The sequence below is a fragment of the Pelodiscus sinensis genome, chromosome 1, assembly GCF_052426305.1.
Source record: "Pelodiscus sinensis isolate ZL-2025 chromosome 1, ASM5242630v1, whole genome shotgun sequence".
Taxonomy (NCBI): Eukaryota; Metazoa; Chordata; order Testudines; family Trionychidae; genus Pelodiscus; species Pelodiscus sinensis.
In genome coordinates, this window is record NC_143052.1 from 142,752,871 (window position 1) to 142,779,270 (window position 26,400).

The window sequence follows — 26,400 nt, forward strand, 5'->3', positions numbered from 1 at the left end:
CCCGAGCTGGCGGCGCTGCTGCAACGCGAGGGGCGGCTCCCTCCCGAGTCCCGCACGTCAGTCACCTGGCAAAGGACAAGCTGTCCCCGGCGCGCGCGTCACGGCGGAGCGGCCCGGCGGCCAATGGGAGGCGGGGGCCACGCGGCGGGGCGGGAGCCAGGCGCGCCGCGGGCCACGCGGCAGAGCGCGCCGGGGATGCCCTGTCGGAGCACGCTGCTGCACCTGCTCGCAGGAGGGTGAGCGCGCGCGCGGGGCCCCAGACCCTGTGGGGAGCCCCCGGGTCCAGGCCGCAGGCCCAGCTGCGGCACGCGCGGCGCTGGCACTCGGGGGGCGGGGCGTGAGTTTGGCGCCCGCGCATCTGGCGGTGTCTGCCGGCGGCCTGAGCAAAGCCCCATGCGGGAGGGGACCCCGGGGAGCGTAGGCCCGGTTCCCTGCCTCCCTAACAGCACAACCACCCGGGCAGCTGCAGGCCGGGCTGCTGACGTCGTTGTGCTTTGGGGTGTTCAATCTTCCCCCCCCCTCTCCCCGGCAGGGCCTGCCTGCTTCTGCACAGCTGTGGGCCGTGTCATGGTCCCATCAGTTGAGTTGTGGGGGTGGGGTCCATCCCTGTATCGGTCACCTCATTTCCTTGATCCTCTCCTTGTCTCAGCGGGGCTTTTGCAGTGCAGCTCTTAGTGTGCCTTCTGCGTGCCCCTGAGCCTGTCAGCCCTCATTCTGGGGCATGCTCTTCATCTCTGTGCTATAGTGATAGAAATGTAGCCGTGTTAGTCTGGGGTAGTTGAAGCAAAATGCAGGACTATGTAGCACTTTAAAGACTAACAAGATGGTTTATTAGATGATGAGCTTTCGTGGGCCAGACCCACTTCCTCAGATCAAATAGTGGAAGAAAGTAGTCACAACCATATATACCAAAGGATACAATTAAAAAAAATGAACAAATATGAAAAGGACAAATCACATTGCAGAACAGAAGGGGGATGCGGGGGGGTGGGAAGGGGGAGGAAGGAAGGTAAGTGTCTGTGAATTGCTGATATTAAAGGTAGGGAGAGTGGGATGTTTGTGAGTTAATGGTATTACAGGTGATAATTGGGGAAACTGTCTTGGTAATGGGTGAGAAAGTTCAAAGTCTTGTTAAGTCCTTGGTGATAAGTGTCGAATTTTAACATAAATGACAGTTCAGAGGATTCCCTTTCAAGTGCAGATGTAAAAGGTCTTTGTAGCAGAATGCAGGTGGCTAAGTCATTTAGAGAGTGTCCTTTCTGGTTAAAGTGGCAAGAAACTGTTTTCTCTTTGTGATCTTGTCTGATATCTGTTTTGTGGGCATTAATCCTTTGGCGAAGTGTCTGAGATGTTTGTCCAATGTACATAGCAGACGGACACTTTCGGCACATGATAGCATAGATTATATTTCTGGATGCGCAGGAATATGTGTTCTTGATCTTATAACTTACTTGGTTAGGTCCAATAATGGTATCAGCAGAATGAATATGTGGACAAAGCTGGCAACGGGGTTTGTTGCAAGGGAAGGTACCAGGGTTGGTATTAGTGTGGTATGTCCTGTGGTGGTTGGTAAGAATCATCTTGAGGTTAGGTGGTTGTCTATAGGAGACTATGGGTCTGTCTCCCAGAGCCTCTTTGAGTATGGTATCCTGTTCCAATATAGGCTGTAGTTTATTGATAATGTGTTGGACAGGTTTTAGTTGGGGGTTGTAGGTGATGACAAGTGGTGTTCTATTGTTGGTTTTCTTGGGTCTGTCTTGAAGTAGATGGTTTCTAGGTATTCGTCTGGCTCTTTCAATTTGCTTTTTTATTTCTCTGGGTGGGTAGTTGAGATTTATAAATGCTTGGTAGAGATCCTGAAGCTTCTGGTCTCTGTCAGTGGGGTTAGAGCAGATGCGGTTGTATCGAAGGGCTTGGCTATAGACGATGGATCGTGTGGTGTGTTCTGGATGGGAGCTGGATGCATGTAGGTAACTGTATGAGTCGGTGGGTTTTCTGTAGAGAGTGGTGTCTAATTTTCCATTGTTGATTTGTACGGTGGTGTCCAGGAAGTGGATCTCTCGTGTAGAATGGTCCAGGCTGAGGTTGATGGTGGGGTGTAGGTTGTTGAAATCTCTGTGGAATATCTCCAGTGTTTCTTGGCCATGTGTCCAGATCATAAAGATGTCATCGATGTACCGTAGGGCGTCCCATCATCTCTGGTATTGGCACGCTCACTACTGGTCTATCCAGCTATGTAGACACTCTTCTCAAACCCTTCGTAACCAATACCCCCAGCTATCTCCGAGACACTACTGACTTCCTAAGGAAACTACAAAACATCGATAACCTCCCCAATAATACCATCCTTGCCACCATGGATGTAGAAGCTCTATATACCAACATCCCACATGAAGACGGATTACAAGCAATTAGAAACACTATCCCAGAGGTCACTACTGCCAACCTGATAGCAGACCTATGTAACTTTGTTCTCACCCACAATTATTTCCAGTTTGAGAACAACTTATACCTCCAGATCAGCGGCACAGCCATGGGTACACGCATGGCCCCACAGTATGCTAACATCTTTATGGCTGACCTAGAACAACGTTTCCTCAACTCCCGTCCCCTTTCACCCCTCCTCTACCTACGGTACATCGATGACATCTTTATGATCTGGACACATGGCCAAGAAACACTGGAGATATTCCACAGAGATTTCAACAACCTACACCCCACCATCAACCTCAGCCTGGACCATTCTACACGAGAGATCCACTTCCTGGACACCACCGTACAAATCAACAATGGAAAATTAGACACCACTCTCTACAGAAAACCCACCGACTCATACAGTTACCTACATGCATCCAGCTCCCATCCAGAACACACCACACGATCCATCGTCTATAGCCAAGCCCTTCGATACAACCGCATCTGCTCTAACCCCACTGACAGAGACCAGAAGCTTCAGGATCTCTACCAAGCATTTATAAATCTCAACTACCCACCCAGAGAAATAAAAAAGCAAATTGAAAGAGCCAGACGAATACCTAGAAACCATCTACTTCAAGACAGACCCAAGAAAACCAACAATAGAACACCACTTGTCATCACCTACAACCCCCAACTAAAACCTGTCCAACACATTATCAATAAACTACAGCCTATATTGGAACAGGATACCATACTCAAAGAGGCTCTGGGAGACAGACCCATAGTCTCCTATAGACAACCACCTAACCTCAAGATGATTCTTACCAACCACCACAGGACATACCACACTAATACCAACCCTGGTACCTTCCCTTGCAACAAACCCCGTTGCCAGCTTTGTCCACATATTCATTCTGCTGATACCATTATTGGACCTAACCAAGTAAGTTATAAGATCAAGAACACATATTCCTGCGCATCCAGAAATATAATCTATGCTATCATGTGCCGAAAGTGTCCGTCTGCTATGTACATTGGACAAACATCTCAGACACTTCGCCAAAGGATTAATGCCCACAAAACAGATATCAGACAAGATCACAAAGAGAAAACAGTTTCTTGCCACTTTAACCAGAAAGGACACTCTCTAAATGACTTAGCCACCTGCATTCTGCTACAAAGACCTTTTACATCTGCACTTGAAAGGGAATCCTCTGAACTGTCATTTATGTTAAAATTCGACACTTATCACAAAGGACTTAACAAGACTTTGAACTTTCTCACCCATTACCAAGACAGTTTCCCCAATTATCACCTGTAATACCATTAACTCACAAACATCCCACTCTCCCTACCTTTAATATCAGCAATTCACAGACACTTACCTTCCTTCCTCCCCCTTCCCACCCCCCCGCATCCTCCTTCTGTTCTGCAATGTGATTTGTCCTTTTCATATTTGTTCATTTTTTTTAATTGTATCCTTTGGTATATATGGTTGTGACTACTTTCTTCCACTATTTGATCTGAGGAAGTGGGTCTGGCCCACGAAAGCTCATCATCTAATAAACCATCTTGTTAGTCTTTAAAGTGCTACATTGTCCTGCATTTTGCTTCATCTCTGTGCTAGTTCCTCTCAGTGCCACATGTCCTTTCCTGTCTCTGGCATAGACCTCTTCTGTCTGTGTTGAGCTCCATATGCCTGACTCCAGTCCTGCTTGTGGGTTCACCCTTGTCTGGTCTATTCCTCTGCCTTGCTCTGCATTTCTGTGATACTTTCTCATGCATTTGTCTGCTGCTCCTCCAGAGTGCCAGGTTTCCCACACTTCTGGGCTGTAGATCCCATATATCTTTCCTCAGTATTCCCCCAGACATGTGCCTTGCCCATTCTCCAGATCAGATGGGAACATGAGTCTCCAGTCTCCCCAACTCTCTCATTGCACCCTCCTCCTACTCCCCTTCAGTGTTTGCTGCTGTATACCTCTCCTCTCAGGGGAGCCAAGGGTTGGGTCAGGGACACGCCAGACCCAGATTTTCTGCATATATCTCTCTAGCCCTCATTCTCCTGGTGTCTAGCACATGAGCCAAGAGGTAGCACTTCCTCCCAAGTGTATTCCAGTTCCATATATTCTGGCTCCCAAGAGTAGCTGCTAAAGGGCTCAGTGTAGAGAAGTCTATCCTTCCTCATGCCCTGGTTACTGGCAATGCCCTTCAGTCATGACCCACGCTCTTCTGTTTTAGTCTCAAGTGCAGGCTCAGTCACATCAGACATGTATGTGATGCCTTGGGCAAGTTTATATGGCTGTACTTATGAAAGGATCCTCACCTATGAATAGAATAGAACCTCAGCATGGACAGAGAATGAGGTTGCTTAGTTTGTAGGCCAGTTTTTCCACCTAGGTCCCCCACCTGAATTCAACAGGAAATGTGGGAATGCAGAAGTTGAGGGAAGTTGGGAAATGAGCTAGATGAGGAATCATCTCAGTAAAATCAGTCCAGGGACATCTCAGCTGTTTCCTAAGAAACCCTCTGATTAACAAAATAAAGGACAAATTCCTGCATATCTTCCTCTTTAAATTGTGTCGCAGCTCTTGCACTTGGCTAAATTATAGGAGGGAATGGGATCCAGTCACTGGTGGCTCGAAAGGGGGTCTGTAAGTTGAGAATCAAGATTTTGCTTCTCAGCTATGGTAATATATGGGTGGGGGGGGGTGACCTAATCCCCAGTCTGTCAGTGACTGGTAATGTGATCTTGAGCAAGTCCCTTTCCACCTCTGTATCTCATTTTTTCCTTTTATGCTAGAGAGCAAAATTGTAGCTGATACTCTGGTGTGAGTGTTTTGTGATGCTCCAATTAGTGCCAGCAAGAGCGAAATATTATACATCCAGAAATCCAATTTATAGTAAGTAATTGTATCTCATGAGAACTACCGGATTGAGTCCAGCCAATAGTTTTAGTCCACTGCCCTGTCTCTGATAGTGGCTAGTACCAGTAGTTTCAGAGGAAGAGGCAGGAAACCCAAGAGGGGCAGTGATGAAATACCATGGTTTTCACCCTCTTCCCCCGGACCAGAATTTTGGAGGTTTTAATCCTTACTGATGTAATAGGAGTTCTCATCCATATAAATGTGAGCTTCTATATGGAATCTCATTAAACTCTTGAAATGTGAATTCATTGCCAAAAGCTGCTCCTGGTGATTATGCATGGATGAAAAGTGTTTTCAATTTTCTTTGGGAGAGTAAAGAGTACCCCTCCCCCCCCCTCCCGCCCATCTAATTCCCTTTGTTAGTATACCTTTATTGAATCCCCTCTTAATCTCTCTAAGATAGTCTTTTCAGTCTCACCTCCTAAGTCTCTCCATTCTTGGCACCATTTTCACTCCCCATTTCTATAGCCTATCTGTTTCATCTGTGAAAAACTTAAAAAACAACAAATGGCCTTGCAACACTTCATAGACTAATAAAACATGTAGACGGTATCATGAGCTTTTGTGTGCACAGCCCACTTCTTCAGATGAATGGAGTAGAAGGAACCTCTGTCTCATCTATGTCATCTTCCAGAGGTTCTATGTCAGGGCATTCCGTTGCTTTTGTAAAGTGTTGGAGCAGTTCCATTATTATTCTCAATCCCATTCCTCTACATTGTGACATCTTCTTAGACTTTTTGATTGCCACTGCCCATGGAACAGAGGTTTTTATTGACCACAAGGACATCCAGGCTACAGTTAGTTGAGAAGCTAGTAAGGTATAGGATAAAGTCATATGATTCCTAGCAGTGTGTTTTGTCTTGCATTTGTTGTGCCTGAATTTATTTTTGTTTTGTCTATTCACCTTGCTTGGTTAAGTCCTTCTGAAGTTTCTCACAGTTTTCTCTGGTCTTGACTCATCTAAATAATTATCGTTTACAAATGTTACCACCTCACTGTTCACCCATCCCTGCTTTCCAGGTCATTAACAAATTCATATCAGTCCTAGTGTAGAATGAAGCAGACCATTCTTAACCTTTTGCCATGATGGAAATTGGCCATTTATACTTCTTTTAAAAAAAATTACATTCTGTGACAGAACCCGACCTCTCACCCCATGCTACTTGCTTTCCTTTATTAACTTATTGTGAGGGCTTTTGGTAAAGGCTTTTTGAAAGCTAGATCCACCAGTTTTCTCTTTAATCAGCTATTAATAAATTCAAAGAATTATAATACATTTTCCTTTGCAGATGCTGCAATGGTTTGTTCCTGCTTATGTTCACACTGAAGGTTTTATGGTGTTTTTTTAATGATGATTTCAGTCAGTTTTCCTGGTGCAGAGAAGATTCACTGTCTGTAATTTCCAGGGTCATTCATAGCACCATTTTCAGGGATTGGTACAGTGGTTGCTACCCTCCAGTACAGTAGCTGATTTTAATAAGATTGCATGTTCCTGTTAACAAACTCAGCCTCTTTGTTGCAATCTATTAAATTTGTCAGAACTCATAGATTCACCATCTACTCCTGGTGACTACCAGTTTATTCCAGCATCTCCTCTTTGTCTCTAGCAGTGCCACAGCTCTCTTATCACAAAAGAGCAGGTGTGGATAGATATCTTCCCCAACATCCTTCAGTGGTTGAAGACTCATGCAAAGAAACAACATTGCCTCTTTACAATGTCCTTAACTGATTTATAGATAACAAGGGACCTTGGATCATCCGATTTGACCTCTGCATTGTAATGACCATAACATTACACCTAGATGCCTCTGTATTCAACCCTTGCTGACTAAATTGTATCTTCCAGTAAGGCATCCAGTCTTGATTTAAAGACCTCATGAGTTTGGGAATCCATCACTTCCTTTGGTAGTTGATACCAGGGAGTAATCACTCTCATTGCTAAAAAGTAACAGAGAGGTAACCGTGTTAGTCTGATCTTGGTAAAACCAAAAAAGCGGTCATTTTAAAGACTAACAAGATGGTTTATTAGGTGATGGAACTTTCATGGGGCAGACCCAATTCTTCAGATCATATACCTGAAGAAGTGGGTCTGCCCCACAAAAGCTCATCACATCATAAACCGTCCTGTTAGTCTTTAAAGTTCTAGGTCACTGCTTTTTTTGTTGTTGTTGTTTTTCTCATTGCTAACAATTTGTACCTTCGCTCTAATTTGCATTTTCATCTGCCTTTAACTTCCAGCCACTGGTTCTTGTTAGGCCTTTTTCCACTAAATTAAATAGATCTTTTTAGCTTCATGGGGAGAAAATACCAGGTACTGGATACTATAATCAAGTCACACCCAAGCATCCTAAAATAATTGCCTATCTGGGACTGTTGATTTTTAAACTCTTGTCTCCAGTGGATGGAGTTTAACACCCTCTTTAGTTACTAAAGGACTGAAAGGTATTTCTCATCCTAACGATAGGAGAGTACCTTATCCTGCTTCCAAACACAGAACAGAAATATTTTTGACCACTCCTGCCTTTTCTGCATAATTATGAACTGTTTTACAATTCCCATTTAGTTCTGGAGCTATGCTATTGTTAGTATTTTTTTTCCTGATATACTTAACCCCATCAGCCAGGGGCATTTTGCTCCCTCAGAGAACCTGTTGACTAGAACCCTTGCAAATTTAGGGTCCACTTTGGTCAATTTCAGAGTAATGGGTTTTAAAAATAAAAAAATTCATGATTTCTGCTATTTAAATCTGAAATTTCAGCACTGTAATTGTAGAGGTCCTGCCCCAAAAAGGCGTTGTGGCTGGGGTGAGGGAGCACAAAGTTGTGTGTGGGGTTACAGTACCGCTACGCTTACTTTTGTGATGCTGCTGGTGGTGGTGGTGCCTTCAGAATTAGGCAGCCAGAGAACAGTGGCTACTGGCTGGGATCCCCGCTCTGAAGGCTGTGCTGTTGCTTGCAGAGCTGGGCACTCAGTGGCCTCAATTTTCTTGCCATCCAGCTCTGAAGGCAGCAGCACAGAAATAAGGGAGGCATGGTATAGTATGGTATTGCCACCCTTACTTCTGCACTGTTGCTGGCAGTGGCCGTGCCTTCAGAACTAGACGCTTGGCCAAGAGCTGCCAGTCTCCAACCACCCAGCTCTGATGACAGTGCTGAAGTAAGGGTGGCATACTGCAACCCTCCTATAATAACTTTGTGACACCTGTCTCTCACTCACGCACACACTCTCCCTCTCTCTCTTTTGGGTCAGGATCTGCTATTTGAGAAACGCTGGTCTCCTCCCATGAAATCTGTATAGGGAAAAAATGCACTAGAGACCAGATTTCAAGAGGAGAAATCAGATTTCACTGTCATTACGTGTTTTTCATGGCCAAGAATTTGGTAGGGCCCTACTCTTGAGTCTTGCTATTTAGCCATACTAATGTACAGATCTGCATTTGTTTTGGGGCTCCCTCAGAATTGCTTAACCAGCTTCTGTAATTCATCTAAGGATTTTAATTTCTTTGCTTTTGACCTTATGTACTTTTTGACTAGCATCTTGACTTGTATTTTTAAATCTTCCTTTCTGAAGTATAGTATCACTATGCTAGTTCTAATACTTTTCCTCTCCTTAGGATGTTGAAGTCCATGATATTGCGGTCATTAATACTAAGTAACTCAATTACAGCTACTATGTGAATAAACTATGTGTTATATACAGCTAAGTTAAGAATAGCCTCTCCTCCTGTGTGCTGCAGCACTGATTATTGCAAGGAGCAATCCTTTACAGTACTAGGGATGTTAGAGTTTAACCAATTAACTGTGCAACTGATAAGCTGGTACTTATCGGTTAATGTTACTGATTAAATTCTGCCCTGCAGTATGAAGCTTATTTAAGTTTTATAGTGCAAGGCCCGTAGTGCTTGTAACTGCTAACATTTTACACGGTTACCTGATTAAACGACTTTTAACATCCCTATACAGTACCTAGAAATTGCATCTCTAAACCATATCCTGTTGTGACAGTGGTTCAATTGGAATATTTTTGTTGCCTGTGATCCCCCTCACCGCTGTGCACTCAAAACCTTTCTTGATGTGCAGGCAGTGAGTGACCCTCTGCTTGTATATTTGTGCTCTTACAACTTGAGATTTGGGTCCATACAAACTAGTTTATCTTAGTGGAATCTATTGGGTCTAGCCCTGCTCCCTCCTTTCTACACCTAATCTATCCTTTGCATATAGTTCATAGCCAGCTACTATGATTAAGGCTAAGATTTTTTTCCTGGTTATTTTTAATAAAAGGGACAAGTCATGGCAATAAACAAAAAAAAACACAGAAGTCTGTTACCTTTCCCTGATTTTACTAAAATAACTGTGACAAGTCGGAGAAGGAAGGTGGTTGGACCAGCACCCATTCTTGCTGCAGCTCTGAGGTCCTGCCCAGAGCTTAGAGTGCTAAGGTCCCATGCCCCCGCAGCTGGGAGCTGCAAAATAGAAAATGTCACAGAAGTTTCTGGAAGTCACATTTCCCTTGACTTCTGTGTGGTATCTTGTTGATTTGTAAGTCATCTGTGTTTCAGTAATACCTATAATATTAAGCTTCTCTTCCAAGGCCTATTCTAGTTCTCCTAACTTTTGCCTTCATGCTTCTCTCCTTGGTATAGATGTTCTGGTAGATTTTATTTCTGCACATGTGCCTTTTTGTTATCAGGATTTATCCGTGCAGACACCATAGCAGGGTAAGCATGGAACCCATTCAGCAGCAAAGCACTCTGGCAGTCAAATCAACCATCTTGCACTTTAGGCTGCAGTATGTCCAGAGCCTATGCAGGGCCCACAGGAAGAAGGAAGAATCTGTGAAGCATTTGAGATAAGCAGTTTGCAGATTTTGGTGGCATTCAATCGTCTTGACATGGTGGAATGTCATTTCGGGTGCTGTGAGATAAGCACGGACTGGTGGGACCGCATAGTTATGTCAAGACCGCATAGACAATCAGCAGTGGCTTCAAAACTTTTGCATACATAAGGCCAATTTCATGGAAGTTTGTGAATTGCTTTCCCCCCCATCCTAAAGTACAGCAGTACCAGAAGGAGACCCGCTCTGACAGTTAATAAATGAGTGGCAATAGCCCTGTGGAAACTTGCCATGCCAGACATCTATCAGTCAGCTGGGAATCAATTTGGAGTGGGTAAATCTACAGTGGGGGCTGCTGGATTCAAGTAGCCAGGGCAATCAATACCCTTCTGCTACAAAGGGTAGTGACTCTGGGAAATGTGCAGGACCTAGGGAATGGCTTTACCGCACTGCGGTTCCCTAACTCTGGTGAGCCGATAGATGGAATTCACATCCTTACCTTGGCACCCGACCGCCTAAACCACAAGGGATAGTTCTCAATGGTATTGCAGGCGTTGATGGAAAGGACCATTTCACTGACATCAATGTGAGATGGTCAGGAAAAATTCGTGACACATGCATCTTTAGGAACTTGGGTGTCTTCAGAAAGCTGCAAGCTGGAACTTTCTTCCCTGACTGGAAAATTACCATCAGAGATGTGGAAATGCCAATAGTGATCCATGGAGATCTGGCCTATCCCTGGCTCCCATGGCTCATGAATTGATACAGAGGCTGTGTGGACCGCAGAAAGGAGCAGTTCAGCTACAGGCTGAGCAAGTGCAGAATGGTGGTAGAATGTGCTTCTGGACTTTAAAGAGAAGGTTTCACATTTTATTGACGAGGTCAGACCTCAGTGAAAGCAACATTCCCATTGCTGGGTGCAGCATGCCTGACAGTAAGGGGGAAAGTTTTATGCTAGGATGGGTGGCCGAGGGATAGCACTTAGCTACTAATTGTGAGCAGCCAGACACCAACGCAATAAGGAGAGCACTTCAGGGGCACTGGAAATAAGAGGCTTTGAGAAACTGCTTTGTGAATGGCCAGATGGCAATATGATAGTTGTGCGTGATGCTCTTAACAAAGTGCCTCCTGCATTAAGGATGCTTGCCTGTATGACCCCCTCCCCAAGCAACAGAAGCAATAAAGATACTGTTGTTGAGAAATGCATTTTTATTTAGGGAAAAAATGCATTTTTATTTTGGAGCGCGACCAGGAACAGCTAACAGGAGAGTTTGGAGAGGGAGTTCTCCAGGAGCTTCTAAAAGGTTTGAAATCTAGAAGCCTCTGTTAATTGGCTGAGCCTCAGTCACGGAGAGGGGCTACCAGAGCTATATAAGCCTGTGACTCAGCAACCAAGAACAGCTAACAGGAGAGTTTGGAGAGGGGGAGTTTAGAGGGCACTAGTGGCTTCTGACCTTCTTTAAAACATAACTCTTAGAATAATCTATATTCCAGAGGTTTAAAAAGAATCCCAGTTTATACTTAAACTTATTCATTAGAAAAATGGAGACAGAAGCCCAGCAGCAGAGTGGGGGCTATCCTGTTTATTGTGTCGAGTGTAACATGTATGATTACCTGCCCTGTGGGCGGGTGGCGTATGTGTGCATCCGTTGCAAGGAGCTTCTGACCCTCAGAGACCGAGTTCGGGCTTTGGAGGCCAGGGTGGCTGAGCTGGAAGAGCTAAGGGAGGTAGAGACTATGTTGATGAGACTTTCCGGGACACTGTAGTACTGTCCCACCTCCAGTCGGAGAGCCCCAGTGCTCTTAAGGAGGATGAAAGTCTCAAGGGAACAGAGCATTCAATGGGAGCAGAGGGAAATCATCCTGTAGTTGGGACCCTCCTCCCAGAGGATGTTGCGGTATCCTCTCTCACTGAGGATACCTCTGAGGGGGAGGGAATGCCAGCTAGGAAGAGGCAGGTGTTAGTAGTGGGTGATTCGATCGTTAGAAACATAGATAGTTGGGTTTGTGATGACCGGGAGAACCGTGTGGTCACTTGCCTGCCTGCTGCGAAGGTTGCGGATCTCTCGAGGCATCTAGACAGACTTATGTGTAGTGCTGGGGAGGAGCCGGTGGTCATGGTACATGTAATGACATAGGGAAAGGTAGGAGAGATGTCCTGGAGGCCAAATTTAGGCTGCTAGGAAAGAGACTGAAATCCAGGACCTCTATGGTGGCATTCTCGGAAATGCTTCCAGTTCCACGCGCAGGGCCAGGTAGGCAGGCAGAGCTTCAGAGTCTCAATGCGTGGATGAGACGATGGTGTAGGGAAGAGGGGTTTAGACTTATTAGGAACTGAGGACTCTTTTGGGAGAGGGGGAGCCTATACAGGAAGGCTCTACCTAAACCAGGGTGGAACCAGACTGCTGGCACTAAACATTAAAAAGGCCGTAGAGCAGTTTTTAAACTAAGAGATGGGGGAAAGCTGATTGGTGCGGAGATGCACGTAAATCGGAGGGAGACTTCTCTTAGAGGAGAATCCATTGATAGAGATTCTCTAAGCTGTAGTCAGAAAGAGAGGAGGGGAGAGGGCAAACCATGGGCCAGAGCAGACAAACAACCGCATACAAAGGAATCCAATGCATCAGGGAAGGGCAGACAAATAAGCAGTGGCAAATTTTTAAAGTGCTTGTATGCAAATGCTAGGAGTCTGACTAATAAGATGGGTGAACTAGAGTACCTCATATTAAATGAGGAGATTGACATAATAGGTATCACTGAAACCTGGTGGAATGAGGAAAATCTGTGGGACACAATCATACTGGGATATAAAATATATAGAAAGGATAGAGCAGGCCGGCTGGGTGGCAGAGTGGCACTGTATGTGAAAGATAATGTAGAATCAAACGAAATAAAAATATTAAGTGAATCAACATGTTCAATAGAATCGCTATGGATAGTAATTCCATGCTCCAATAATAAGAAATTAGCAGTAGGGATATATTACCAACCACCTGACCAGGACAGCGATACTGACATTGAAATGCTAAGGGAGATTAGAGAGGCTACCAAAATAAAGAACTCTGTAATAATGGGGGATTTTAATTACCCCCATATTGACTGGATACATGTCACCTCAGGAAGAGAAGCAGAGAGAAAATTTCTCAATGGCTTAAATGACTGCTTCTTGGAGCGGCTGGGGCAGGAACCCACAAGGGGAGAGGCAATTCTCGATTTAGTCCGAGTGGAGCGCAGGATCAGGTCCAGGATATAACCGTTACAGGACCGCTTGGGAATAGTGACCATAATATAATAACATTCAACATTCCTGTGGTGGGAAGAACACCTCAGCAGTCCAGCACCCTGGCATTTAATTTCAAAAAGGGGAATTACACAAAAATGAGGCGGTTTATTAAACAGAAATTAAAAGGCACAATGACTAGAGCCAAATCCCAGAAAGCTGCATGGAAACTTTTTAAAGACACCATAATAGAGGCCCAACTTAAATGTATGCCCCAAATTAAAAAACATAGCAAGAGACCTAAAAAAGAGTCACCGTGGCTTAACCACCATGTAAAAGAAGCAGTGAGGGACAAAAGGTATCTTTTAAGAAGTGGAAGTCCAATCCTAGTGAGATAAATAGAAAAGAACATAAACACTGTCAAATCAAGTGTAAAAATATAATAAGAAAAGCAAAAAAAGATTTTGAGGAACAGCTAGCCAAAAACTCAAAAAGAAATAACAAAATGTTTTTTAAGTACATTAGAAGCAGGAAGCCTGCTAAAAAACCTGTGGGTCCCCTAGATGATCGAGCTATAAAAGGCGCAATCAAGGACGATAAAGTCATTGCGGAGAAACTAAATGATTTCTTTGCTTCAGTCTTCACGGCTGAGGATGTTGGGGAGATTCCTGAATCTGCACCGTTGTTTGTGGGTGATGAATCTGAGGAACTGTCCCGGATTGAAGTGTCATTAGAAGAGGTTTTGGAACAAATAGAAAAACTTAATGTTAACAAATCTCTGGGACCGGATGGCATTCATCCAAGGGTTCTAAAAACTCAAATGGGAAATTGCTGAGCTATTATCTGTGGTTTGTAACCTATCCTTTAAATCAGCTTCCGTACCTAATGACTGGAAGGTAGCCAACGTGACACCAATATTTAAAAAGGGCTGTAGAGGTGATCCTGGCAATTACAGACCGGTAAGTCTAACTTCAGTACCAGGCAAATTAGTCGAAACAATAGTAAAGAATAAAATTGTGAAGCATGTAGAAGAACATAATTTGTTGGACAAAAGTCAATATGGTTTCTGTAAAGGGAAATCCTGTCTTACTAATCTGTTAGAGGTCTTTGAAGGGGTTAACAAACATGCGGACAAGGGGGATCCAGTAGATATAGTATACTTAGATTTTCAGAAAGCCTTTGACAAGGTCCCTCAGCAAAGGCTCTTGTGTAAATTACATGGCCATGGGATAAGAGGGAAGGTCCTTTCTTGGATTGAGAACTGGTTAAAAGACAGGAAACAAAGGGTAGAAATAAATGGTAAATTTTCAGATTGGAGAGGGGTAACTAGTGGTATACCCCAAGGGTCAGTCCTGGGACTGATCCTTTTCATCTTATTCATAAATGATCTGGAGAAAGGGGTAAGCAGTGAGGTAGTAAAGTTTGCGGATGATACCAAACTGTTTAGGATAGTCAAGACAGAAACAGACTGAGGGACTCCAAAAAGATCTCACCAAACTGAGTGATTGGGCAACAAAATGGCAAATGAAATTTAATGTGGATAAGTGTAAAGTAATGCACATTGGGAAAAAATAACCCCAACTATACGTACAGTATGATGGGGGCTAATTTGGCTATGACAAATCAGGAAAGGGATCTTGGAGTTATCGTGGACAGTTCTCTGAAAACTTCCACACAGTGTACAGCGGCGGTCAAAAAGGCAAATAGGATGCTAGGAATTATTAGGAAAGGGATAGAAAATAAGACCCAGAATATCTTACTGCCCCTGTATAAAACTATGGTACGCCCACATCTTGAATACTGTGTACAGATGTGGTCTCCTCACCTCAAAAAAGATATTTTGGCCTTGGAAAGGGTTCAGAAAAGGGCAACTAAAATGATTAGGGGTTTGGAACGGGTCCCATATGAGGAGAGGCTAAAGCGACTGGGACTTTTCAGTTTAGAAAAGAGGAGACTGAGGGGGGGATATGATAGAGGTATATAAAATCATGAGTGGTGTGGAGAGGGCCGATAAAGAAAAGTTATTTATTAGTTCCCTAAATAGAAGAACTAGAAGATACCAAATGAAATTAATGGGGAGCAGGTTTAAAACTAATAAGCGAAAGTTCTTGATCGTTGTCTTCGGTCCACCCTCTCTGGGGCACATGGTGCTGGCCACTGTCGGCAGACAGGATACTGGGCTAGATGGACCTTTGGTCTGGTTCTTATGTTCTTATGTTCTAACTCAAGGAAGCAGGGACAGAAAAGGGTCAGGGCGGGAGTTTCGGGAGCGGGGAGAAGAGAAAGCGGCGTATTACAATCCCCCTGGTCAGCTGTTGCACAGGTGTGAGAATGACAGCTTTATGTTCTGCCACACATCTCTGGGGAGGGTCGAGTGTGAGGCTGCCCTTGACTCCCTCCACACACACCCCTGCCTCCAGTGTTCTAGGGAGAGGAGGCTGTGGAACTTGCTTGTTGCACCTGCTATAACCAAAAGTGAAGGGCAGACTTTACAGGAAATACATGGTAGAGCTCAGAACCCAGTCGCTTAGCATAAAAAAAAAAAATCTGTCCAAGACAAGAGGTATGTGTTATGTACAAGGCCAAAGTTATGCTTTTCAGTGCCCACCATGCAGCAGGTACACCACAGAGCTCTTAAGGGAGCAGCTGGACTGGGTTTGGTGGCAGGTGTGGTAGGGGTCAGGTCAGGGCTAGGGATGTGAAACCTAGCATTTAACCGGTTAACTTGGGAGCAGTCTCTACTCTGTCCATAGTGTAACAGGATGAGACTGTAGGAGAAGCTGCTCCGGCTTTGCTGCGGCTGGCAAGGGCTGCTCTGGCCCCAACCTTGCCTCCAGCCCTGCCCCCGGCCCTGCCCCAGCCTGAGGTGGCAGGGGCTGCCATGGGTAAGGATCTCAATGTGTAGATGATCACATGATTAACTTTTAAGCCTGGGCTTATGGTTTTACCCTGTTGACTACATGCATTCTCCCCCTCCTCTGCCCCTTGCAGCCTCTATCACAGGTAGCAGGGGTGAGGGGGGAGTGGGATGCAGGAGCTGATGCCCATGGGGAGATGGCTTAAAACCTGGCTTCCCCCCCGAGTACCAGATCCGCCTGCCCCTTCCTCCACCCCCACGCTGCTACCTCAGATAGAGAGGCAGCAGCATGGAGGGTGCAGGGGGCAGGCAGAAGCCAAAAGCCATGGGGAGCTGACTTTTAAGACGGCTCTCTGTGCATGCGAGCTCCACAGACACGCCTGCCCCCCTTGCTGCCTCCTACAGGGCAGTGGGGAAGGGGGCGGGGGCAGGAGCTGATGCTGGAAGAATCTGGCTTAAAAGTGTGGGGGGAGGCTGCTGCTTCTCTGTCTGTGAAGTTTCAAACTCCCCATGGACAGGGGCTGCTGCTGTGGACCTGCCTCTGTCCATGGGGAGTTCAGACTCCCGTTGACAGGGCTGCTGCTGCCCTGTGCTTTAAAACTGGCTCCCCTCATGGATCACCTCCCGCATCTCTGATAGAGAGGCAGCAGCTCAGGGTAACAGGGAGCTCCCCGGGAGTGGGGCTGGAGCACGCTGGCTGCCGGCCTCACCTCTGGGGGCTATCGAATAGTCATTTAACTGCTAAAATTTCATGTGGGTTACACGACCATTCAGTTACCCGCTATCTAACATCCCTAGCCGTGGGAAGAGTCCAGCCAGCCAGGCCAGTAATGTGGTTACGTGGTAAGCAAGCCCGTAAGCTGCCTGCTTACTGGGTAACCTGTTAACCTCTTACTTCCCTATTTGGGGCTTGCTATTTTCTTCTGCTTTGAAAGCATGTGCAACACAGTACTTGCAAATAGCAGCTCCTGCAAAGAGTGGGGAGGGCACAGTGGTGTGGTGGCGGGGCAGGGGCTCCCATGGAGATCGTGTGTTTCACCTCCCATTGACCTGGAGAGTGTAACTTTCCCTTCTCACAAGAACCCGCGGGTGGGAGTGGGAGGTTGTCTGGGCGTGGCGGAAGGGCAGGGGCTCGAACAGATGCCAGGGAGTCTGGGCTTGGTTGCTGAGCCAGGGCTCAAACAAGGCTTTGGGGGGAGAGGCAACAGAAGTGTACTGCTGTGGTATCAGTTCCAATGCTGTGGTATCAGTTCCAACCTGCTCCATCCAGGTTGCCATGCACGATGTCGGTCTTCTCTGAATCACACAGAGCGATAGGGAGCAGGTGCTGACTGATTGTGGCCAGAAACCTGGGTCTGGTGCTGCTTTGTGTGCTGCAGTGATTCCAGATGACTTGATGCAGGCTTGGTGCGGAAAGGCGATGGCCTCTGGTGGAGGACAGAATAAGGCAGCCTCCCCAGAAACCTTGTGAGAAGGATGAAAGCCTTCCTCTTTGAGAGCTTTGTAGAGATGTGCAGGGAGGAGTCTCGCTCCATCTTCAGACACGTTGTTAAACTGTTCTGGGGAGACACCAAAGATCACACACAATTGCCGTAACCCACTTGCAGCATGGTTTAAAACAGGGCTACTCAACGTTGGAAACCTCGGGAGCCACAAATGATACCCACAGCACATGCCGAGGGCCACAACTTAAGCTCAGCTGCAAATATATGCAAGTATTCAAATATATGCAAATAGCTTCTTTCATACTGATGGGCATGAATACAAAGAGTAAAGCAAGACTACACAACACGCAGGATCCATTTAAGTCAGTTCTGTTGATATTAATACAATGCAGTATTTACCCGATTTCCACCCATATGACAGCACTTTTAATGAGCAATGACTGTTCAGCAATTTAACTACTAAAACACACGTCAACAGAAGACCATTATATTGACTACTTTTTTGTTTTGGCTTCACCATTTTAACAGATCAAACAAAAACTGCCAGTACAATATTTGCTGAAATAGCCCCTCTCCTACCCCAGAGTCAGACACCCCAGCCCACTGCTTTATCCCAATGCACCCATCCTTCCCCCAGAGCCAGGCACCCCTAGTCCACCCCCCAACCAAATCCCCTCCTGCAGAGCCAGGCACTGGCGATATGGGACATGTAACCATACCTTAAAGTGGGCCGTTCCCGCTGCTTGGCCTGGCTGCCTTGGAGACTTGATTGTAGTTTGCACGTGGTCCGCCAGGCATTTCTGACTCGCCGCAATGCATGGGGATGTGCGCTCTGCTCCCACCCCAGCCCAGCACCCCCCTAGCATGGCGCCCAGGGGCAACTGCCCCTTCCCTTCGCTACACTCTGCCCGAACACACACAACCGCAGCTTTTATCAGAGCCATGCTGCGCGGCTCTGCTTGTGGGAAGGCTCCACCGCCTCTCGCCTGCCCCTCCCCTGCGTGGCCAGCCGGTAGCAGTGAGGCAGGCAAGCAGCCCAGGAAGTGGCTCAAGGCACCGTGGGCTGCATGCAAAAGGGCCATGTGCCGTGTGTTAAGTAGCCCTGATTTTAAATGAGAACTCACCAGAAGTGCCCTCCCCGCCATCAGTGCCCAGCAGCGAGACATCCTGAGAGAAGGGGATTGCCTCCAAAGTTATACATAAAAAGCGCCTGGCTGTCGATGAGAATGGATTCTCTGCTCACCTACTGACCATTCTCTTCCCCATCCACACTATGCTGCTGCCTGTGGAGTGTCGTGAGAGGGAATCCATGGACTCGCCTGGGACGTTGATCAGGTCCCCTCCCTAGAATCACATGCAGCTGCTCGGAAAAGCGACTTGTTTGTGGTGCTGACCCAGACCATCCGTTTGCCTCCTTTGTCTTCCAGCACACCTGCCTGAGCGCCTTTATTTTCATGCAGCACTGCTGGGCATCCCTGCCATATCCTTTTTCCACATGCCCTGTGCGATCTGGGCATAAGTATCTGTGTTTCTTTTGCTGCTTCATAGTTCTGCCTGATCTGATTCCTCTCCTCCACAGAACAAAGAGGTCCAGGATCTCCTGCACACTCCATGCTGGTGCTTTCTTGCAGTCTGGGCATTCATGCTCAGGTGTGCTGCTGAGGTGTGCTGCCTGCTCAGAGGTCTGCTCATCACACCTGCCACACACAAAATGAAATTCACATGTTCCCGGGGCTTTTCCTGTGCACCTGGAGAACAACAGAGTTGAAAGTTTGTCACAGCAGGCTACTGTGGGACACAAAGAACACTGACTTTTCACAGTGCTGCACTTCCCTAAAGTCGACGATGCAAGATCGAACTTACCGTTTTTCTATGAGAAAAGCAGGAGTATTAAAATTGACTTTAGTGTCCATTAAAGTTGACAGAAAAGGCCTAATGGTGTGGACTCATTAGAAAATCAGCCTAATGCGGTCAAATTTGACCTAAACTCTTCATTTAGAACAGGCCTGAAACTCCCCACACCCAGATCTTGACTTTGTTGAATAACTTTTCCTCTCTGATTGTCAGATTGAATAGTCACATCTCTTGGACTGTTACCTCAAATACCTATCATGGTGCCTCTCTCCCCAGGGCCTCTGGTCAGAATTTTATCCTCCATGTCCTTTGTGACACACAGTGGAGGGCAAAGTGTTGAGATAGTCAGAGAAAGAGACTTAAAAATCCCATCTCAAGAACTAACTGAGCACCTCAAGTCCCCTTACCCCACTCTCCACTGCTCAAGGCAAGGTTCACCAGCTAGAATTACTCTCTGTAAAAAAATAAATCTTTTGGATTGTAAACCAGCCAGATTGGTTATGTTAGACTCAGGCCTTCAGCCAAAGGCCAAGAATAGACAAACAAACTGTGGTTTTCCTTTTCTTCTAGTTTGGCCTTACGTTGTGGGGCTTGTCTGGAGAATGGAATACTGGACCTTTTTCTCTTCTAGGGCACCAGGTCCAGTCTGGCCCCAGGCCAATAGTGACCAAAACGCTTTCCATTTGGTGGCAATTTGTGGCTTGTATGTTAAACGAGTTTGATGGGTATAAGCCCAAGTACTGATGGGACAAGTGCAGTTATTACCTGTCTCCATTGGTGACAGTTTCAGCAATCGCCCAGGAGTAAATGGGCCGCCCACCGAAAGAGGGTTCCTCCCTGGCAAGCTGAGGCCTGTGAAGGAGGTTCAGAGAGTTGGGGAGCACTCAGTTAATGCAGGACTGAATCAGCTCTGGGGACCTGCAGATTATACCCTCTTCAGGGCTGTCAAGTCAGCTGCCGACGCCGTCAGGAAAGTCTTGGGCAGCAGAACTGTTTTCCGGTGCTCAGGTCATGAGCTTGAGTCCTCTCCATGGACTTAGGACTCGGCTTGTCTCAAATGCTGACACCTCAGCAGGGCTGGCCAGGAGCTGTTGGAGCCAGCATGTTAATCAGTGCTGGAGTCAGAGGCCATGTGTGAGGAAAGCCAGAGGGCCTGGACATCAGAAAAACAATACAGCCAAGCTCTGAACTGCTGCCTCCAGTTCCTGAGGAGTGACCCTTGTTCACTCCAGCCTGTTCTCACTGTCTCCCCAGATGTGGCGGCACAGCTGGAGCCATCCTGACCTGTCCCCTGGAAGTGGTGAAGACACGTCTGCAGTCATCCTCATTGGCCCTGCGGCCTCTCTGCCTCCCTGAAGTGCAGCTACAGGGGCTGAGCGGGGGACTTGTGCGTCCAGCCCTCCCCTCTCCTGGCGTGCTCCAGTTGATGAGGTGAGCTGGGGAAAGGGTTACTCGCATGTGTAACTTGGCAATCCCAGTAGTTCGGGCTGGGGGAGTCAGAGCTGAGCACGCCGAGGGAGACAGGTGAGAGGTGGAAGTGGGTTTAGAGATGAAAGCCATAGAGAGGAAGAGGCATCAGGGCACAGGGTGTGTTTTCTCATACATCATGTCTCTCTCAGCTCTGTGGGTGTGTCTGCACCACAGTCACACCCAGGGGTGGCCCATGTCGCCTGACTCAGGCTCACGGAACTGTTTAATTGCAATCTAGATGTCCATTTTCGGACTGGACTCTGTGCTTGGGACCCTGTGAAGTGGGAAGGTCCCAGAGCTCAGGCTGCAGCCTCAGCTGGAGTGTCTACACCGCAGCCTGAGCCCCATAAGCCTGAATCAGCTGACGGGTCAGCTGAAGGTGGGCAGAAGCCCCCCTCTATTGCTCTGCTCCAGCAACACTTAACTAGCTGCTGAGTCCAGGAGGGGGCTACAGGAGAAGCTGCAGCCCAGAGAGGGTGGAAAGGGTTTGTGGCCTGGGGAAGAGGCATCTGACTAAACTGAACATCTGGGTGGTGGTGTTCAGATTTATTTGTTCATCTGCTGAAAAGGGGTGAACCTGGACCCTGCTGTGTGGTCTGAGCAGCCAGTAGCACACATGGGTTGAGAACCACCGCTACAGCCCTATATGGTATAACTACTCTGCTCCGGGGTGAGAAAAGGCCACCCCGAGGAACAGTTATACCAACCTGACCCAGGTGTAGACAGCACTGTGTCCGTGGGAGAGCTTCTCTTGGGAGAAGCAGCAGCTTTATTGATGCAGGTAGATTGGAGAAGCTCTTGCTGTTGGCATAGTAACATCCTCATCAAGGTGGCCAAACTGAGCTTGAAAAGGAGATGGAATTTACCAATGTACATTGCCAGAGAGCCACAGTAATATGCCAGCAGCCCTGTCAGCTCTGTCCCCAGCGCCTCACGCCTGCCAGCAGCCCTGCTGATCAGCACGCCCCTGTTTCCCAGCATGCAGGAGTCTCTGGAGGGAAAGAGAATGGAGCAGGAGGACAGCAGGCTTGGGGGAGATTCGGAGTGGAGGTAGGGCCTCGGGCAGAGCTGGGGGTTGAGCAGTGAGCACCCCCTCCCCCACTGGCAAATTTGAAAGGTAGTGCCTGTAGCTCCCGCCCCGGAGTCAGTGCCTGTGCAAGGAGCCCAACACTCATTTCTGAAGAGCCGTGTGCCGCTCCAGAGGCGCAGGTTGGCCACCCCTGATCTTCGCTACAGCACAACAGTGGCTCTGCTGTGCTGGTGCTGCACTGATGTGAAGATGAGTCCTGAGGCAGCTTCTGGGGCTAGGAGGAAGGAGGCCAGGAGAGATGCCAAGAGGAAGGGAAAGCAGTGTGAGGGGCAGGAGGAACAGGTGAACTGGCAGACTGGTCCCATTCCTCCTTTGATTTGATTTGTTCCTTTCTTGCACAGGGCCATCCTAGAGAAGGAAGGGATCCGCTCCCTCTTCCGAGGCCTGGGTCCCAACCTGGTTGGAGTTGCCCCCTCCAGGTAAGAATCACGTAGTGAGGACATTCCCCCTCTCCAACAGGGCCTCACAAAGCCACACCCGTCAAGGTCCTTATCAGTCAGTCCCCACTGTGTCCAGGCCCCAGATACTGTCCATGGGGGCACTTAATGGAGGCCCCTTTACATGGCCTGTGAGGCTGCGGGTGGCACCTGGTGTCAGGTGTGGATGTTCTGAGGCATCCTCAGTGCAGGGTCTGTCTGGCGTAAGTTATGTGAAGGCAAAGTCCCTTCATGCTCTTTCCTCCACATGGATCTTGGCCTCTCATTTTCTGTTTATCCACATCCTTGCTCGCCTCTTCAGTATTTCCCCAATTTACCTCCACATCCCAGAGTCTGTTTATTCACCCCCAGCTGTGACCTTGGTCCCAGCCTCTCATTGTCTTCACATCAGTGCTACTCCTCTTGGGTGAGTTGTCACTCCAAGTGTGCGTCTCTCCCCAACCAGGGCCATCTATTTTGCTGCCTATGCTGGGGCTAAGGAGAAGCTCAATGTTGTCTTCGTACCCGAGTCCAAGAAAGTTCACATGCTCTCGGCAGTCTGTGCAGGTGAGCTTCTTGCATGATGGATTAGGCCAGTGGGCCCATTTAGCTTGAGGGCCCTCTCTGATGCCACTGCTCTGACTGTCCTCATTCACGTAATCACCTCGTTTCTTCAGTAGCCCTGCTGATGCGCTTTCTCCCACCCCATCCTGCTCAGTAGTTTCCTAAGTCAGTAAAACTCAACAGGAAACAGTCCTCTGTCTTAATTCACCTTACGTCCATCAGCCATTCAGTGTCTGCTCTAGGCAGGGTCAGGAGCCAAATTAGCAATCAGCATTACCCAAAAAGTCAGTCCTATGGCTTCATTGTTTCATTTGCTAGACTGCTACCGAGTCATATTTAAACAGGATGGCAGGAAATACGTAGTTTTTATATTTTTTTATATATATTTCTCATAGCAAAATGACTGACCTTAGCATTTTATCAATGGCAATTGGTTAATGACATAGTGCAAACTTATTGCAAGTGGTTAATAATTAAAGTGCATTATTTTAATACTATGTGCTGGAAAAAGCTGCAGGAGACATGTTAAAGAGCCACTTGTGGCTTGCAGGCCTCAGTCTGAGTATCATTGGCCTAGGTCTTTGATTGCCTTGGAAAACAAGACTCCCTACAGGAGGTCTCCCCTAGAGGAGACCCGCACACACCAGCTCAGCAGTCCTGCTGCCTTTCCTGCTCTTGTTGTCTTCCCTTTTGCTAATGAGACCCTCCACCTTCAGCAGACCTCATTGCTTCCTGCTGCTCCCTCCAGATTCAGCCTCCCTCTTTCTGGTTCCAGGCACAGGCACAAAACGAGGCTATAATCATTGTGATGATCTCTTCTGACCTGTAGGACGCAGGCCTTAGATCATTTATAATGTGCACCTTACTTGGTATCTGAATTTGTCTAGTTTCCATTTCTAGTCGATGGACCTTTCTGTGCCTGACTAAGGAGCTCATTATTAAATATTTGTTCCCCATTGTGGTCAAGTCACCCCTTAACCTTCTATTTGTTAGTTTACCAGACTGAGCTCCTGGAGTCTCTCACTGTAATGCAGGCTTTCTGAGCCCTCATTCTCCCAGTACATTCCAATGCATCAGTCTCCTACCAGCAGTGGTTGCACCATTGCCAGATACAGACGGGTGGCCCCAGTAAGGGAAAGCAGAGCCCAACAGGCCTCTCCTTAGAGCTCTTCTCCTCCAAAGGACCCCTGAACTAGGGATGTTAAATCCCACTTAATTAGTTCACTGATTAAACATTAAGTTTAACCAGTCAACAGATTAAATTGGGTAGGTGGGGGGGCTGGCCTGCAGCAGACCTGGTAAGCCTTACCTATGAAGGGTGAGGCTTACCATTTAACTGGTCAACCAGTTAACTATGAACCTGAACTGGGTCCAGATTGATAAGAGCTGCAGATTAACTAGCATTCAAAGAGCGAACTCCCCACAAGCTGTCTGCACTGTTGTGTCCCCTCTCCGGTGCCTGGCAGACCTCTGAGCTTTCCCCTTCCACTCCCTAGGAGTCACCTCTGCCACACTCACCAATCCCATCTGGCTGGTGAAAACCCGGATGCAGCTGGAAGCCCGGTAAGGAAGGAGGCACGTGTAACACAGACTGCATGGGGCTGGCTGGGACCTCCTGACAGAACATGTGCTGCCAGGCTACTGTGGAAAAGTAAACGATGTTAATGAGCTTCCCAACATAGCTGTGGGGTACCCAGGAATAGGAAGGGCTGAGTTTTAGCAGAGTGGGGGATGTAGGGTTGATCCGCGTTGAGAGCTAGTGGCACAGTTGTGTGCATGCGTGATTCTTATCCCCCTTGATCTCTGCAGGGCAAGAGAGGAGAAGCACAGTAATGCCCTACAGTGTGCCATGCGAGTGTACCGCATGGAGGGGCTGCGGGGATTTTACCGGGGAATCAGTGCCTCCTACGCTGGAGTCTCTGAGACAGTCATCCATTTTGTCATCTACGAGGCCCTGAAACAACGGCTGAGGGAGCAGCAGCCACTCCTCCCCGCAGCCCTTGCATTTGCACCCAACTGCCGTGATTTCTGTGGTCTCATGGCAGCTGCTGCCATCTCCAAGACATGTGCCTCTTGCATTGCATACCCACACGGTGAGCAGGTTCCCCCACCCCCACGCGCCTGCTGGGAGGAGCCTGGCCTGCAGAGGGCTCTATAACATCTCATCCCTTTGTTTTCCCAGAGGTCATCCGGACACGGCTGCGAGAAGAAGGGTCCCGCTATCGCTCCTTTGTGCAGACCCTGCGGCTGGTGGTCCATGAAGAGGGACCCCTGGCTCTGTACCGAGGACTCCTGGCCCAGATGATGCGCCAGATCCCCAACACAGCTATCATGATGGCTACCTATGAGCTGATCATCCACTTGGCCACCAAAGTGTGACTGCACAAGCACACAGCCCAGCCCCTTATTGAGGTTGCTGGTGTGCACAGGAGACCCACAGTTTTCTGACTTGACATGTGTTCCTGTTCCACGAGGCAGTGCTGTTTCCTCTGTAGCAGGCGGCCTGCGTGGTAATGAACTTGGGTGTGGCAGTCTGCCCATCTGCTGACAGGATGCAGTGTTCTCAGGCCAAAGAGCTGGTTCTGGGTGGAGTCTTCAGCTCCACTGGGGGCTGCGTGACCTCTAGCATCAGCCTCCAAAAAGTGGTAACTGGTCTGATGCCCTGAGGAGTCAGTGAACAAGCTACAGTGTGTGCAGCGGGGCTCCCAGGGTATGGAGTTCAGGGGAGAAAGAGACAAAGGAAGATAAATAAATCAGATTTATATTTATAGTAGAAGGATTTCCCAGTGTTGCTCGGGTCCTTAACTCAATTTTTGTTTTCCTTTATTTCAGTCATTGCTGTGGGTGGGGCTGGGGGTGAGGGGTTCACTGTGCAGGCTGCCTCAGGAGCGAGAACAGCTCTGGCCCTCACTCATCACAGCAACTTGGGGCCAAGTGAGAAGAGTCTTTCCAGGGTAGCTCCAGTGGGCACAGCTGGGGGAGGGGCACATGTCCCCCAGCTGGGGCAGGTCCAGAGTCATCTGCCCTCTGTGCTCCCAGCCAGAGTGAGGAATGCAACAAACTGAACATTTGCCTTGCTCCCTGACATAGGGGAAGAGCTCCCCTACCTTCTCTAGAGGGTGCAATGTGTGGGGCTGGAGCAGTCCTGGGAAGGGGGAGCCCCCAGCCAGCCCCTTTCACTTGCTTGGGGCTTCCATCTCTTTTCTGTTTGGTTTTATGAGAAGCAATCCCATTCCAAGCACATCTCATTGTCCTGGCACAACCAAACCCTGACCTTGCTTTAAGTGATGGTAAGCAGAAGCTGCCTAG

The 26,400-nt window shown here is 47.7% G+C and overlaps 1 protein-coding gene across 1 annotated transcript; it reads left to right on the forward strand.

Moving 5' to 3' along the window:
- On the forward strand, positions 1-25,870 carry LOC102463825 (solute carrier family 25 member 36-like). Its single transcript, XM_075903530.2, has 7 exons — positions 1-236; positions 20,806-20,982; positions 22,453-22,530; positions 22,994-23,094; positions 24,588-24,654; positions 24,901-25,184; positions 25,274-25,870. Exons 1-7 carry the CDS (start codon positions 124-126, stop codon positions 25,468-25,470), a joined length of 1,017 nt encoding a protein of 338 aa, XP_075759645.2. The 5' UTR covers positions 1-123; the 3' UTR covers positions 25,471-25,870.
- Positions 25,871-26,400: the final 530 nt, after the last annotated feature.